The sequence below is a fragment of the Emys orbicularis genome, chromosome 3 (genome assembly GCF_028017835.1).
Source record: "Emys orbicularis isolate rEmyOrb1 chromosome 3, rEmyOrb1.hap1, whole genome shotgun sequence".
Lineage (NCBI taxonomy): Eukaryota > Metazoa > Chordata > Testudines > Emydidae > Emys > Emys orbicularis.
The window spans coordinates 171047-188845 of record NC_088685.1 but is presented as its reverse complement, the minus strand read 5'-3'; the positions used below and the strand labels follow the sequence as shown (position 1 = coordinate 188845).

Here is a 17799-nt window from a genome sequence, read left to right as displayed (position 1 = left end):
TACCTGAAGAGTCATGGTGCCAGCCTGCACTGATTCTGGCAAAGGAAGATGACACTCCCCGAAATCTGGAGTGACTACAGTCTGTTTTATTGGTCCTTTTTCTCGGTGAGCCTGAGTAACAGTCAACGATCCCTCTTCCTCAGAGTCCGGACAAGGAACATCGGCTCGTTGTGGCTCTGATGACATCTGAGGAGCCGGTACTATTTCTGGTGCTGACGCAGGCCTCCTGGCCTGCCCCATCAGATGCTGCTTGAGTCTCAAGTCCCTTGCCACTTGCGTTCTTTTCTTAAAGACTTGCAGACGAAGCACCTCTCCCAACACAATAAACACTGTGTGTGGGGAATCACTATTAGGAATAGCCACCCCACGCGAAAGACAGTGCTTGAATCCTGATGAAGGCATTCCACCAAAAAAACAAAGCTATTTAACCTAACTCACTAGTCTAACTAAGGTACTACTAGCTAACGAACTACTGTAATTATTTACAACTAAATCTCAGAAGACTGAGGTATGAAAATCAATGTGAAGAAACACCACACTGAGCGCCCCGACTAGCTCTGGGCAGTGAGAAGGAAATTATGGGGCTCAGAGAAGCGCCACCCTTATATAGCCATGGCAGGGGCTATGAGGGAAGAGCGTGAGTGCCACTCCTAGGGTACTGCTAGGCAATATTCTCTGATTTCAGTGCGCTGGGCATACACACACTTCTTTGAGTAGTTGCAGACATGTATTCCAAAGAACAGTTACCTCCCATGTTTTACATGGATGTAGTAACAGGAGTCTTCTATGAATATCTGCATTTTTTGCAAGTGCATCACTGATGACTGATGTTCAATCTGTGATCCATTATAATCCCCAAATCCTTTTCAGCAGTACTACTGCCTAGCCAGGCATACCCCATTTTATATTGTGTCATAAATCAGCTCTTTCCGCACCCAATCAGGTACTATTGGCCCATTGCCTGGAACCAGAAAGCACTATACAGTGCCATCTCCTAGGGGCCAGTGCAGGATTCTTCTACTGTGCAAGACTTGTTGCCAATACAGTCCCCACCTAAAGCCTTATACCTTCCGATCATCTGGGACTAGGTCCTGTAGAACCTTCTTCTTAGGCCACTCCTTGGCCAGCTCTTCATTAGCTAGCTCGTGAAGGTAATAGACTGCCACCTTAGCAGATTTCCTCTGGACTCTGCCTGCATTACTGGGCTCCAGGGTCATTTCCTTCAGACTCTCAGGCCTCCCTTCTTCATGGAGGAAAGTGACCTGCAAGGAAAGGCCAATAGGGTGAGCCCTATTCATCAGATCCCACTTAGACCACACTTGAATGCCTAGAATGATCCATCAAGGTCCTTCAGACCCAGGCCAAAATGCCCTATCCCAGTCACTTCCCCTCAAAAAACTCAGGCACAAGAGTACCCTGGGGGCAGGAAAAGACCGTGAGATCCATGTATCAGGGCAGTTGTGGGAAGAGCTCTCTGCCCAGACACGACAAGGCTTGAGAGCACCTGGGCTCAAAAAGTAACCAGAGATATGTGCCTTGGATGGGCTGAGGCACCCCACTCCCATCTCTATTGAATACCTCAGGAATAACATGCATTCTAGTTCCTGACGGATCTCAAATCTGGAGGAGAAAAAGAGCAACCAGCAGCTCTCACAGGCATCAAACATGCCAGCACCATACCCCCATGGAGGATGGTGAGGGGAGCTGGGGAATGGTTTGCTGCCATCCAGACTACTTACGTATCAAGCTCTGTCCTAGCTGCAGAAGTCTCAGTCACCAGGGAAGCATCGCATGTTCCCCTCCCAGATGAAAAGGGATCAGGAAGGAGTATTCTACTAGAAAGGCAGGAGGCGGCTGCCAGCCCCTACCACACTGTGGAGCATGAAACAGACAGGACTAGGCTCTCCAGTGTACAGGGGGCCCAGGAAGATCAAAATCAATTGTCCAAAGTGGGCAAATGAAAGAGTGGTTTGGAGAAAGAGAGGTCACCACCCATAGCTCGTTTTCCCGATAACAACGGCAACTCATACTTACCGGCCCATGTTCAGACCTAAGGTGATAAACAAGCCCTGCCTTTGACTTGTATGCTTTCCCACAGTGACGACATTTCATGGCCATTTTCTCCAACTCAGAGGCCTCCTTCCCACACTTTTTCATATGGTACAGGTATCCCATTATGCTGGTGAAGCTGCCTGTACACCCCTGTCAGTACAGAAGAGAAGAGCATGGAGCCAGAGCTCTGGCACACGTGGCAGACCCCATCCCTGGCTGGCAAAGAACAGAAATAACCCTACTGAATCTGAAGAAGCCAATGGTCCATCCAGGCTGCAGCTGCCAGTCTCAGATGTTGCACAAAACCCCCATAATGCACATCACTGTGTAATACTGTCCTGGGGAAAGCATTCATGGCTAGATGAAGGAGCCCATTGGTCACTGTTTTCCCTCTTTGCCTCACTGCAGATGCCACCCTTTTAAAGCTACGGAGCTAGGTAACTACTTGGCAGCTGCAGAACATTACAGATGTTCAAAGGGGCAAGAAACCCTCCAATGGCAGTGACCACATGAAGAGATACCAATATTTATGGCACTGTGGCGAACTGGGAAGTGATCACAGCAATGAAGTACAGCTGCCAAAATGAAGTGCTTGGGGACTAGAGGCATCCTACACAATAAATACAGAACACCCACATTAGACCAGTCAGTGGCTTGCTTTAATATCACCTACCAGTGAGCTCCATGGAGTAATTGTGTGCTACATAAACACACATTTACTTTTGTCCATTTGAAATTTTCATCTTACAGTGTAACCCCCACACCTCCTGGGTGTGGTGCTCTGTCCCATCTAGTGGCACTGAGGCCACTTAGAGAGAGATTAATGAGTCTGCTCTACAGCCTTAGCCAACAGCTATATGGCTTTTAGCTCATGCAGTAGAGGCTCATGCACTAAGCTCCAGAGGTCCCAGGTTTGATCCTGCCCATCGACGACCGGGGTCTGTCAGCATTACAACAGCACCCTCCCATTCTGTTTGATAGGGCAGGATAAAGCATGGTCAGCCCCATCAACACAATCCATTGCTCTAAATACCTCTCATACTTCCTTGAACTCTTCCAAATGAAGCAGCCTCATGACCAGATTTTGCCTGTCGCTACAGCCTATTTACACCATTACATCCCTTAGTGGATTATCACTTGTGTAAAGGAGTTCCTCAGAACAGCCCTATGCCACGCTCTCGCACAGCTGTTAGATCAGGGCAGGGAGTGTGTCTGTAGCACAATGCACTCTGGCTATTCTGGGCCAGGCAGCAATCCTCAGGTAGCCGTGCAAGATTGCTGTAACTCAGAGCTAGGCAGTGGCAGGCACTCAAGACAGACGCAAAATTCAGAGAGTGCACAGGTGGAATAAAGCCACGATATACCACACCTTCCAAGAGGGACAGCAGAGAATCTGGCCTGAGTCCTTAATTACTCTTTGGATAGTGAATTCCTCTTTGGATGGCAGATGAAATTCAATGTTGATAAATGCAAAGTAATGCACATTGGAAAACATAATTCCAACTATACATGTAAAATGATGGGGTCTAAATTAGCTTTTACTACTCAAGAAAGATCTTGGAGTCATTGTGGATAGTTCTCTGAAAACATCCACTCAATGTGCAGCAGCTGTCAAAAAAGCGAACAGAATGTTGGAAATCATTAAGAAAGGGATAGATAACAAGACAGAAAATATCATATTGCCTCTATATAAATCCATGGTACGCCCACATCTTGAAAACTGTGTGCAGATGTGGTTGCCCCATCTCAAAAGACTTGGACTTGGAAAAGGTTCAGAAAAGGGCAACAAAAATTATTAGGGGTATGGAACGGCTGCCGTATGAGGAGAGATTAATAAGACTGGGACTTTTCAGCTTGGAAAAGAGGAGTCTAAGGGGGGATATGATAGAGGTCTATAAAATCATGACTGGTGTTGAGAAAGTAAATAAGGAAGTGTTATTTACTCCTTCTCATAACACAAGAACTAGGGGGCCACCAAATGAAATTAATAGGAAGCAGGTTTAAAACAAACAAAAGGAAGTATTTTTTCACCCAACGCACAGTCAACCTGTGGAACTCCTTGCCTGAGGATGCTGTGAAGGCCAAGACTATAACAGGGTTCAAAAATGAACGAGAAATTCATGGAGGATGGGTCCATCAATGGCTATTAGCCAGGATGGGCAAAGATGGTTTCCCTAGCCTCTGTTTGCCAAAAGCTGGGAATCGGCGACGGGATGATCCATGATGATTACCTGTTCTGTTCATTCCCTCTGGGGCACCTGGCATTGTCCACTGTCGGAAGACAGGATACTGGGCTAGATGGACCTTTGGCCTGACCCAGTATGGCCGTTCTTATGGTACCCTCCTTTCAGCCCCACTATAAATAGCTGCCAAATCTTTTTTGTTACCCTTCCTTGGGATTTTACTGTTTTGTTTTAAATGTCTGTTTTGTCTTTTCTGAGATAAAATGACGAACACCAAATGCAGAATCTTAGGTGTGGACACACTGATGACAGCACAAATATTAGATGTTTGTCCCCTCCCATCCTGCTGTGAACTCAGTGCATGAGAAGTACCAAACTGAGGCCTTGTAAACTGAAACCCTCTTTCTGTAGAGCAGCTACAGCTTGGGGCAAAAAGCTTGCGTACATTGTCTCCTGCCAATTTCTCTCAGCCCTTACCCAGACAGTCCACCCACAGAGGCAAGAGGGGCTGTCAGTCTATATGGCTCATTCAGTTATTGACCTCATTCAGATTGTAGAGGTGGGCTGGGCAATCTGTGGTGAAGTACACACCTGTTCACTGAGAATGGAGCTGTGGCCAAAGTTTATCCAAGCCATAGTACTTCCTAAGTACCTTACTCGCTCTTTTGATCACTGCTGCACATTAAGCAGATGTCTGTTCTTTTCACAATTACCTCTACATCTTCCGTTTTCATTAGATTAATAGAATTTAAGGCCAGAAGGAATCATGATGATCATGTAGTCTGACCTGCACAACATATGCCAGAGATGTTCATGCCGAAATACCTACATCAAGCCCTATAATTTGGGTTGAGCTACAGCCCACCAGAACCGATCACATCCTTAGGTAAGAGGTTACAATAGTTCAGCGAGTGCAGATCATTTAAATCATTCCTTCTAAAAGTACGCCACCTTACATTTGTCTATTTTAATCCCTTCTGCCATTGTGCTGTCCACCCAGTTACCTAACAGCATTAGGTTCTTCTGAAGAGGCCCATTGTCTTAAAACCATAACCAGAGCTTTGGCACAAGTCCCACTGACTGGCTCTTGTAAGTGAGTCCAGCAGACATCATGCAGTGCTCTAAACTCTGGCAAAGGATGCTGCTTCATTTGGGATGCAAGATACTGCAGCTCACCTCCCTCATACACTTTAGCTTTCCCATTCGCTTCAGCACCTTCCGGAGGCGGTCTCGTTCACACGGCTCATCTAATTCACCTCCCTCCTTCACAATTGGCTAAAAGCAAAGCAGAGAGAAAAAAAGGTGAACACAGGGCCCTCAGCACTCTGTAATTCTACATTCTGGGAATTTGCTCCATAATCCAGCTCCGTAATCTAAGCACTTTCTAAATCTATGGCTGTGTAGGAAACCTTCCAAAAATGACCTGAATGTATCTGATGAAGCGATCTCTGCTTAAGTCTGGCGGACAACTGAATAGCTTTAAGAGGAATCAACTGTTCCATTCATCCCAATGGGGTGATAACTATTTCATAGGTGATCATTTTAACATCCAACTAAAGGCCCCCACCCTGATGAAAAGCCCAGCCAACCTACAGCTGCTGGGAAGAGGAGTATATATGAGGACCTTATAAGGGTGCTATCTGGTTGGGGCTCCATTTCTCATATCAGCCTCTGACTCCCAGGTATCGGATACATTTCAAGTTGCCCAGCTCCCTCTGCCCTCCAGAGAGGAGGAGCATTCTCTTTCTGCTGTTCCCATCCTGTGAGTTAAGGGGCAGGGGAGGCCTCTATTACTCTGCATGCCTGCAATCCCCCCTCCCTTTTCTTCCATTGTGTCCCCTCCTTCCTTGTGAATAACTTCTGCTGTCTCAGCTGCTGCTCAGAGCTTCTCAAGCAGTAGCAGCATGAAAGTGATACAATTCTTGTTCGTCTCACTGCTGTCCTCAGGGTTCCGAACAGCAGTAACACAACAGACAGTTTTGTTGGCAAACTCTGCAGCACAGATGGACAGCCCTGCATCAGTTATTTATTCTATTAGATACCGTGGTCATAAACACTATATAAAAAGCAATGAGGGATAAATTCACCAAGCTTAGAAACTCTCTCCCACTCTTCTGAGTGACATCTCCCAAAGGGTCTCACTCTTCACTGCCAGACCTAGAGACAGAGGCTTCTTAAAGGTGACTAAAGGGGGAAAGTGGGTTATGCCCTTTGTGTATCTTTATGCAGGATAAAGGAGGGGGGAGGGATAGCTCAGTGGTTTGAGCATTGGCCTGCTAAACCCAGGGTTGTGAGTTCAATCCTTGAGGGGGCCACTTAGGGATCTGGGGCAAAATCAGTACTTGGTCCTGCTAGTGAAGGCAGTGGGCTGGACTCAATGACCTTTCAAGGTCCCTTCCAGTTCTAGGAGATAGGATATCTCCATTAATTTATTTTTATTTTTTTTAGGACTGAGAAAATGTCAGGATCTCAACTAGTCTGCTCTGTAATTGCTGTCTGACTCTGATCTGTATTTTACAAAATCTCCCAGCCCTTTAGTGAAGGGGTGAGAAGTATAGAGTCTTTAATAATCAGATCATTTCTTCTTTTTTTTTTTTTTTAAAAACACAGAGTATTTGATAAATGTTAATAACAAATACACACGCGAGTGTTTTAAAGAGTCTGAATAGAAAGTCCTTCCCATCTTTATCAGCTGTCACATGCCTAGCATTTCTGACATCATAATGCTACTAGTTTTCCAAGTATTCAATCTTTCAGGAAAAACTGGTTAGATAAGACCTGAACTTTTAAAGGTAGAAAATGTTTGACAAACCACCACCTTTCAGTCTCTTTGTGCATCAAGGGAGCAACAAAGGGCTGTCTGGCCTGGAAGGTCAGGGCTTCTGCTAGACGTACAATACCAACGTTACCAGGTTGTTGTGATCTGCCATGATGTGGTATTTCATTCCTGCCAAAGACCTGAGCTGTTTTCCACAGTGATGACATGTGAACATCTCCTACAAGTAAAACAAAAGTGCAGACTGCATTAACACAAACCTCAGATATTGGGTGACTGTTTAGGAGAAATGGGGCAGCAGGCTGGAAGAAAACCTTGTATGGGTCAGATAACTGCACAGTGAGAAAAACCCACCGTGCATTTGGAAGTCAATGAACAGACTTTACAGGGGTATAAAGACTAGAGAAAGAGACAGGGTAAGAAAAAGAGAATGGATAGGTCTCTGCCCACTTTCCTAAAACCACAAGTAACACTGATAGGAAGGAGCAGTTGACTACACTGATTTACAGACAGACAAATGGATACCTCACACATTAACGTGACAGAAGGAAATGGTGTGGTTCTTGTTGGTCTGAAGGTTGTGTACCTGCTGGCAGGTACTGCAGTCATTAAGCTGGGAAAAAGGGAATAGGAGATGGTGCTATTCTGTCTCTCTCACCTGTCTGCAATTCGCCATATGTTTCTTCAGTCCCTCTACAGTCTTCCTGACCACAGCTCTGCATGTTGGACAGGTAACTCTGCCCTTATTTAGGATCTCCAGGTACCACTGTTCCTCCACACTGCCTGTCAGATCACAGGAATGGAGGCAGAAGAGGAAGAAAATCAAAAACAAAATGAAACACAACATAGGTTTTCTCTAGCTTTGGCAGAAGGGCTTTTCTTTAAGTTAATGGTTTACTTGCATTGCTGGGGAACAAATTCCCCATTCTACTAACTAAAGGGGGCTGAAGGAATGAGGATTTCTATGTGATTTCACTGTACATTAATAAATGGCTTTGCTACTTCATGCAAACATGGAATTGCTCCAGAAGACCATGCCACACAACAGGCAAAGAAAAGCATACGGACAGGTGTGGCCTCCAGTCCCTGGTCCCTTTCTGAGAATTAGCAGAAGTTTCAGCTCCAAGGATTCTCTGGCCTGAAAATGGTTTCAGAGAATGAAAGCCAGAACTGGAATCCTTACGGCAATGTGCTCCAATACAGTTCCTCCTTATCTGTAACTCTAAAAGGTGTCCCTTTGAGACAGGGGGGAGGCTGATGTGACTCAGACCATTAGATGGACCACTGGTCTGACCCAATATGGCCGTTCTTATGTTCTTAATCATAAGGCCTTCTGAATAGGAGCTGGGAGTTGAGTGGGTGTAGTAGACACTCCACTGGTCACTCCACTGATTGTAACAAAGGCTGAACGTTATATGGTCCAACATTCTAGAACAAGGGTAACAGAGAGTCCTGTGGCACCTTTAAGACTAACAGATGTATTGGAGCATAAGCTTTCGTGGGTGAATACCCACTTCGTCAGACGCGCATCTGACAAAGTGGGTATTCACCCACGAAAGCTTATGCTCCAATACATCTGTTAGTCTTAAAGGTGCCACAGGACTCTCTGTTGCTTTTTACAGATCCAGACTAACACGGCTACCCCTCTGATACTAGAACAAGGGTGTTACTGTATGGCTACAGACGGGGTTGCTTGAGCCTCTGGCTATCAGGCTATGGCGTGGGGTGATTTGTAGTAATGCCTTCATTCTGCTGAGTGAAAGAAATATGAATATTTTACTAAAAGCAGCAAAGAGTCCTGTGGCACCTTCTAGACTAACAGACTAATAGTTAGTTAGTCTAGAAGGTGCCACAGGACTCTTTGCTGCTTTTACAGATCCAGACTAACACGGCTACCCCTCTGATACTTGAATATTTTACTGTCGTCTAGGCTGAAACCAGCTTGATGTATTTCTGCACAATTCAAGAAGTGATTCCCTCCCCAGGCACCATTGAACGTGCAGTGCCAGTACAAAGTCTAAATTTCCACGCATTAGAAAGGGAGCATTACCATAGAATAGGTTTGAATGACAAAGTGGTAAAGAGCAACATGCTGCAACCACCACCATTAGATATTCCTACAATGCCATCGGGTCCCTATGACAATGGTATCCACACTCCTTTGCCAAAAGCAAAGTGACTGAGATCACAGAAAAACATTACCCAGGACTGACCACACAGAACTACATTCACCTCTTACCTGTTGCATAAACACTGTTCGTCCCTCTTACCTGCTGCATACGTTGGTGGCTCTTTCCGCACATAACGCCCTTTGGATTTGGGATTTTGTTGCACCCCAGCTCGTTGCTTTTTCCTTGCTATAATGTAAACAATGAGAAAACCTGTGAAACCTAACTCTGCAAACCCTCATTAGACAGAAAGTGGAGCTCATGGGGCAGGGGCCCTATTCAAGCTGCTGGCTTGGCAGGCAAGGACTGCAAGGGTCAATTTCTCTCTGCAGAGGACTGAAGTTTATTTACTGATTTTAAAATGGAGTCCATTAGCTCAGCATCCAAAGCTAGTTAAATATGGCTCAAGAAATAAATATAAAATATATATGGAGATATACCTTTGATGTATTTACAGAGTGCAATAATATCCTCTCAGCCTTCATTTTGCTAGGCTAAACAAGCTAATCTTTTTTCATCTCCTCTAGTCAGACAGGTTCTCCATTCACCTGATCATCCTAGTAGCCCTTCTCTGCACCTGTTCCAGGTTCAACTGATCTTTCTTGAAAATGGGTGACCAGAATTGTGCACAAGTAAGCTTTGTAAGGCATTCGGTCAGCTTCTTTAGAAAGGAATTCGCCAAGTTAAGTGCCCAGTTAAGAAGCACTTAAGGAACAATGCTCCAATCCACATAAGAAGTCTTCCTGGAGACATTCAAGATACCATGTGAGCAATGGCTTCTGCCTGTAAAAATTGTGAGTGCATGGACTGACTTGCCCAGGTGACTCCAGAACTCCATCTTGGAGCTGGACTTTGCATAGGAGAGAGGAGGGAGTCTCCACCCACAAAAGAAAGTCTATTTAAGCCTGTGGGAGACCCCTCCATTTGGTCTTCAGCTGGCTAAAGAGAGAGCCTCTCCACCCCAAGGATATCTGAAAGAAACTGGAACAAAGGACAATAACCACAGGGGGTGTGAGTGATTGCTGGACCCAGACTAGAAGGAGACTAGTCTGTAAAAGGAAGCTTACTGGTGAGGTTTTTATCTGTACTCAATTGTATTACTGTATTAGACTTAGATTTGTGTGTTTTATTTTATTTTACTTGGTAATTCACTTTGTTCTGTCTATTACTACTTGAAATCACTTAAATCCTACTTTCTGTATTTAATAAAATCACTTTTTACTTATTAATTAACCCACAGTACGTATTAATACCTGGGGGGAGAGGGGGGACAAACAGCTGTGCATATCTCTCTATCAGTGTTATAGAGGGCGAACAATTTATGAGTTTACCCTGTATAAGCTTTATACAGGGTAAAACGGATTTATTTGGGTTTAGACCCCACCGGGAGTTGGGCATCTGAGTGTTAAAGACAAGAACACTTCTGGTAGCTGCTTTCAGTCAAGCCTACAGCTGTTAGGGGACGTGGTTCAGACCTGGGTCTGGGTTTGCAGCAGGCTAGCGAGTCTGGCTCAAACCAGGCAGGGCACTGAAGTCCTAAGCTGACAGGGCAGGAAAGCAGGGGCAGAAGTAGTCTTGGCACATCAGGTGGCAGCTCCCAAGGGGGTTCTGTGATTCAACCCGTCACACATACCACTAATGTCAGACTGACAGGTCTATAGTTGCCCAGATAACTCCCCCCCACACCTTTCTTAAATATACATACTATATTTGCTATTTTCCAGTCATTTCCCCCAATTTGATAGATCAGAGGTTCTCAAATTGGGGATTGGGACCCCTGAGGGGGTCACGAGGTTATTACATGGGGGGGTCGCAAGCTGTCAGCCTCTACCCCAAACTCTGCTTTGCCTCCAGCATTTATAATGGTGTGAAATATATAAAAAAGTGTTTTTAATTTATAAGGGGGGGGTCACACTCAGAGGCTTGCTATGTGAAAGGGGTCACCAGTACAAAATTGCTACTGGACTTGCAATTTCATGTGCCAATATTTTAATTCTATTTGCTCGATTCAGGGATGTGACTAAGACATTTCTTGTACTTAAAATTCAGTTACTGTTTTAGAGAGACTACTTTCCTGAATACGGTGCTGTACATTAAGACTGAAAAGAGCACTGCTTTTCATTGTAAACACAGCTCTAGCTGACAGCATAATAAAAGCTCTGCCTTTGCTACAGCACAGCTGAGCCAATACCATAAAAAACTACTTATTGGAATAGCTTATCAGTGAGCACATGAGAGAAAAAGTTACAAACTATAGCCTGCCTCTAGTCCTGAGTAACAAATAATGTATTTGACACCTTTTGGCTATTTGTGAAATTCTTGCATTTGTTCATTACAATTATTTGCAGATTTTCCAGCAAACAATTCTTGCTTTGCTGATCTTTTGCAAATTATTAATTGGAAGCGGGGGATTAAATTACTTTGTAAGTCGTGTGGAGTATTATTATATTCAAGGCTGTAGAAATGCCTACAATGAAGATTACCTACGTTTTCCACTAGAACTGCCTAATTTCAGCTACAGTTCCCTTCCCTCCCCTCCCCTCCCCCCCCGATTTGGAATAGCTCTAGCCTGTGATTTGGAGTAGCAAGTAGGGTCCAAGAGGTGCCTTTTGCTTTTCCCAGGAAAATTCACCCACATTTGGCCAAGTTACAAAACATGGTGGAAAATCACCATTTTTAAAACATGGAAAATCAATGAGTTCTAATAGGCATATAAAAATGGTGAATGCTTTTAATTTTCTGACATTTCCATCTGCACTGTTCATGCTCCTAGGCCCTGCTGCAATTCCTGCATTATATCAATACAATTGGCACAGAGCTAGAGTAACAGACAGGACAGAGACAATACGGATTCCTCCACATCTTCTTGTTGCTTTCCCCCCAAAATACCCATTGGCCTAAGGGAATTTACAGTGGGTTGAGAGCCTTGAGACCATGAGTTCTAGCTTCACCTTTTCCACTGACTAGTATTACTAATTCCATGAGCAAGGTCTCAGACCTCTACTTCAGGAAGCTGGCAAGACTCTGGGTGCTCAACTCAAGACACACAGGACCTCGCTTATCAAAGGAGCTATGCATCCACAGGGTCTCCTTGACCTAATGCTGTGAGTTGAAGCACTTCAGAAAGTCAAGCTCTATGTATCAAGTTGGGCAGCCAGAAAACAAGGAGCCTGCTATTAGTGCCCACTTCAGAAAATCTGGTCTGAGCGACTTGCCTGACACCATTCAGGGAGGCTGTGGTAAAGCCAGAGATAGAACCCAGGTCCCAGTCCAAAACCTTAACCTCCCATTCAGTGGGGCTTGGTTAAAACTTCAAGGGTGAGTGAGATTTAGAGCCACTCCAGCCCCATTGTGGATTAGAAAATGGGCAGCAGCAGCAGAGGGCTTGCGTAGGGCACAATCCCAACAGAAAGGTAGCCAAGAGCACGTGCAGGACCGTGGCTCCAGCAGCACATGGTAACAACATAGGAAGCTGAGAGCACACACAGGTCTGTGGTTAGGAACTACAAGTTATTCATATTACCAGGAACTTTCTGCTTCTTTCTGGAAAATTCTTCATAATCTTCATCATCCTCTCGCTCAGATTTCCTCTTTCCTCTGGAAGGTGATTCTCCTGTGAGGTGTCAGAGAATGAAGACAAGTCAGTCCTGCTGAGGCTCGGGGAGTGTAACATCACACCTAGCTGATCTCCATCCATCGCTTCAGTTTCCCCTTATCTCCAGTGATGCTCTCTCGGTCTTCAACATGGTTTGGTTGCTGAGGTGACTTAGCCCTGTGGCCAAGTCCCAAAAAGTCCACACCCCTTCTGGCATATCAAAGTCCAAACCAACACAAAACCAAAATAGTCTTCTGCCCTGCTATTAAGCTGGGCACAGCCTTTCCTTCCCAAGGGTCTATCTTCCCTTCCAACCCTGCCCTTCTCCTGGGCTGAGCTCTAGCCCCACCTGGGCTCTGTTCAGTCTCTCTATCCTCCCCTCGTTCTCAGGGGTCATTACAGCTCCTTGCTGGGTGGCAGCGTAGGGAAACTCGTTCACCTCTTCAATGCATTCCCACTCCTGGGAACACAAACAACTAGGCTTTCTGCCCCCTGGAGTGTCAAATGGCCTGTCCCTCCAACGCACTGCCCTCTTCCTAATCTTTCATCCCTCCCAGATCCCCCCAACACACTCTTTTATACAGCACTGACTCCCAGGGCTGTTCTCTCTGCAGTCCCTCTATGACTGAATCACCAGCTCCCCTTATTTCTCCACCATGCCTAGTTTGGTCACATGACTTTGCTCATTTCCTCCACCTGGGGAGGCAAACTAAAAGTATGGCACAGGTGCAACTGAGCCTCAACCCTCTTAAAGGGCCAGCTTACCCTAAGACAGGAAGCAACCACTTGTGTGCAAGTGGGAGGTAAGGAGTACAGCTGACATGAGAGCCAGAAAGAATAGTCAGAGATCTGAAGGGTATCACCACCAACTGCTCACAGCCACGTAAGCAGTAACACAGAACAGCCACATGCACCTCGGGGACTTATGAGGAACAAGGCTGAAGACCTGGGCCCTGTCTACACTAAGAAATAACAAGTGGGTCACCCTGTCCAACCCTCAGCTGGAGCTGAAACTGATTTGGTGGTTAGTACAGACCAGAAACAAAGTTGTTAGGTTTTGGATGAACTCCTTCTGTAATGGATACTCAAGATGCTTTGTCCCTGGGTTTCATAGTTGCCGAACTGCATACAATCCTAGTCAAAGGGAAGCCAAAGGAAGACTCAACAAGTGAAAAAGGGGTGAGTTAAGTGGCGAACACTGAACCAGTGGTTGTTCTGTCAGGAAGGTAGAATTTTTTGCAGGACCTTGAAAGGACTGGAAGTGCCGCACTGCTCCCCAGTTCTATGCAGAAAGAGAGAAGTCAAACCCCCCCCCCACTGCCAGAACCAAGAGGATGGAGAATGCACTGGAAAGTTTGAGGCTAGGTCTACACTACAGCGGGGGTCCGACCTAAGATACGCAACTTCAGCTACGTGAATACCGTAGCTGAAGTTGCGTATTTTAGGTCGGCTTACCTGGCGGTGAGGACGCTGGAAAGTCGACCGCTACCGCGCTGCCGCCGACTCCGCTGCCGCCTCTTGCCGAGGTGGATTTCCGGAGTCGACGGCAGAGCGATCAGGGATCGATTTTACCGCGTCTTCACTAGACGCGGTAAGTCGATCCCCGATAGACCGATTGCTACCCGCCGGATCGGCGGGTAGTGAAGACATAGCCTGAGAGAAGGAGTATAAAACACCTTCCAGAAGAGTTTGCTCCTCTGCAATATGCATGGAAATGGGGGCCAAATCAGGAGAAAAGATGCAGGGAGGAGCCCCTTATTTGGGATCCTGAGGCCCATGTCCAGAACAAGGAACTGGCAACCAGCATTTAAAACTGACCCTCAGCTGCTGCTCCCAAAATTTCCAGTCAGATCCCCATTAGTCATGAAACTGCTGCAGAGTCTGCTACAGAGTTTGTATTGGCTCATGTAAATCACCTGCCCACTACAGCCATTCTCAGGGGGAAGCTCCTCATCCATAACAGAAGAGATTCCAGGAAGGCTCATCTGACCACCCATCACTGCCTAGTTTGCATTCTGCTTGCTGTAAGGCACTGAGACACCATGAACACAGACAGGGCTCCCCCTCTTAGCGCACTGGGGGAAGAAACCCACACATAGGACACACAAATGCTGATGCACCACACACATGGGATCTTTCCTCTCAAAAATCAGGGTTGCCAACTCTTATTGTTTTAGCATAACTCTTGTGATATTTTGTGTTTGTCTTTAAGTCCCAGCTCCTGGAGTGATCCAATTACGTGAAAATCTCTACTTTCATGTTAAAAAAAACCCAACAAGGTTCTACTCTCATGGTTGCACCCAAGTGGACTGTAAGAACTCAAAAACCAAAAGGAAAATCCAAAGAAACAAACTTTTTTTAAAATATGATTTTTAAGCCAAATTTCATGATATTTGAATGCCTGGGGCTAGCAATACTGTGATTTCCCCCCTGCTGTGTACTGGTGTCTCAAAGACAGGTTTTCAACTGACATAGGACCAATCCCTACACATGCAGAACCTTCTCAGCCAAGTTCATGCCTCCTTTCACACTCCACCAGTTTTCATCCAGTATAGACACCTGAATATCAGAGGTCTTCCCCATCATTAACTAACAGGTTTCACCTCATGGGATATGACATGCAAGATGCATTAGTACATTAATACAAAAGGTCCTAGCCCATTCTAAATCAGAAAATAATAGATGTTAGAAATGGAAAGGACAACTTCGTGCCCATTTCTAACCCCCAGGACCACTGCTGGCTTGCTCTCTTTTGTATATGTTCTAGTGTTATTTCTATTTTCTAGCCTAGTTTTAAAATTCCTATGCAAAGCATTCTCCCAAAACACTGGCAGAGCTCTCACCCACAGATAAAACAGACCTGTAGTCATAGTTTCATTGATCTTAAAGGCCAGATCATTTAGCCTGACCTTCTGCACAAAACTGACCATAGAATTTTACCAGTAAGTTCTGCAGTGGAGACAGTTATTCTTCCTTAACCTAGAAAAGACACTATTGAGACTATAACTTGTGGACGAACTGTAGCATATCTTTCAGAAAGACATTCAATCTTGATTAAAAGAATCAGTGAGAAGACAGCTTTGCCCAGTACTAAGGACTCTAAAGTACCTTTCTTCTCTGAGGATTTATTAATATTGGTTTTTATTCCCCTCATTTCCAGCCAGTCAGTGGCTCTGCGAATAGCCCGCTTGCCCCCAGATTCTGAGCTCCCGCTCACTCGACCCTTGGAAGAAGTAGAAGAAGAATCACTGAAGCACTCATTGTTATTGTCCGACCCTAGGAGACTAGTTTCAAACTCCTCGGACCTAGAAAAAGAAAATCCTAGATATAAAACAAACATCAAGATGGGTACATGCACACATGCCGATGCAATTAGTCTGACAGCAGAGCATGCTGCTTTCATCTTCACAACCAGTCTTCGAGCCCACCCCACAGTTCAGTAAACCTAATTTCTTTTTTATTAATAGTAATGTAGTGTCTAGGAGCCCAGTCATGGACCCAGACCCCAGTGTGCTACCCACTGTACAAACACAGAAGAAGGCAGTCTCTGCCCCAAAGAGCTCACAATCTAAGTATAAGACAGGAGATAACAGATGGATACAGACAGACAGGGGAATACAAGGAAATAGAGGCAAGACAGAATACAGTCTGCAGGACAGACATCCTGAATGTTGTATACAGTGTTGTTGGTGCTGTGATCAGTCCCAGGATATGAGACAGATAAGGTGGGTGAGTAATAGCTTTTAGTAGACCAATTTCTGTTGGTGAGACAGACAAACTTTCGAGCTACACAGAGCTCTTCTTCGGGTCTGGGAAAGGTACTAAGTTACTCCTGGGGGGATTCTGCACCACTGTGCAATGCAGAATTTGCTCAGAAATTCATGTTGTGCACGCAGAATTTCATTTTTCTCCCCTCAGAAATGGGCTGCAGAGCTGCTGGCTGCCACTAGGAGCCGCTGGACCCAGCAGAACCCAGCTCACAAATACAGTAACTCCTCACTTAAAGTCGTCCCAGTTAACGTTGTTTCGTTGTTAAGTTGCTGATCAATTAGGGAACATACTCGTTTAAAGTTGTGCAATACTCCCTTCTAACGTTGTTTGGCAGCCGCCTGCTTTGTCCACCTCTTGCAAGAAGAGCAGCCCGGCGGAGCTAGCTGGTGGGTAGTTGGAACCAAGGTGGACCGACATCTCCCCCCCCCACCCCCCATCAGCTCCCCGCTCCCCTAAGTTCCCTGTGCAGCAGCTGCCCAGCAGGCTAGCAATTGCAGCTGTCCCTCCCCCCACTGCCATGTGCTGCTCCTGCCCTCTGCCTTGGAGCTGCTCCCTGAGACTCCTGCTTGCTGGGGGGTGGGGGGGAAGGAAAAGTGGGGGGCTAATGTCAGGGTGTGCTCCTCCCCCCTGCACCCCACTTACCCCATCTTCCATAGAGCAGGGGGGACACATGACAGAGGGAGCTTCCAGGCAGCAGCAGTCTGGTCTCAGCTTGCTGATCTAATTAACAAGGCAATGTACGTCTGACCCCACTCTTCATACTTAAAGGGGAAATGTGCATCTCTCTCTCTCTCTCTGTCTGCCCTCCCTCCTTTCCTGCTGCCTTGTACAGTAGAGTGTGAGAGTTAACCCTTGAGGGCTCAGCCAATTGCTAGTTCATTTAGCAGTAAGGCATTCCCTGGAAATATCCCACCCTGACTCCTCCACCTCAACCAAGCTTCACAATCATCATCTCTGCATACCAGTATTAAATTGTTTGTTTAAAACTGTGTGTGTGTGTATATATATATATATAGAGAGAGAGAGAGAGAGAGAGAGTCTGTTGTCTCGTGAAAAAAATTTCCCTGGAACCTAACCCCCTCATTTACATTAATTCTTATGGGGAAATTGGATTAGCTTAACATTGTTAAAGTTGCATTTTTCAGGAACATAACTACAACGTTAAGTGAGGAGTTATTGTAGACGACACTGCCGGAGGGGGAGGGGGAGGGAGCTAGAGGGTTCTCAGCAGCTACAGTTCTCAACATGCCCTGA

The 17799-nt window shown here is 45.7% G+C and overlaps 1 protein-coding gene across 1 annotated transcript in view; it reads right to left on the bottom strand.

The window, feature by feature from the left end:
- Positions 1-17799, bottom strand: part of ZNF512 (zinc finger protein 512) — a 42594-nt gene that overhangs the window by 12413 nt on the left and 12382 nt on the right. Inside the window, exons 2-9 of the mRNA XM_065400971.1 lie at positions 15883-16079; positions 12703-12792; positions 9282-9368; positions 7670-7794; positions 7145-7231; positions 5412-5510; positions 2035-2202; positions 1068-1262 (exon numbers count right to left, since the gene is read on the bottom strand). Coding sequence (XP_065257043.1) covers positions 1068-1262; positions 2035-2202; positions 5412-5510; positions 7145-7231; positions 7670-7794; positions 9282-9368; positions 12703-12792; positions 15883-15928 — 897 coding nt within the window. The 5' untranslated portion in view covers positions 15929-16079. The remainder of the gene's footprint in view (positions 1-1067; positions 1263-2034; positions 2203-5411; positions 5511-7144; positions 7232-7669; positions 7795-9281; positions 9369-12702; positions 12793-15882; positions 16080-17799) is intronic.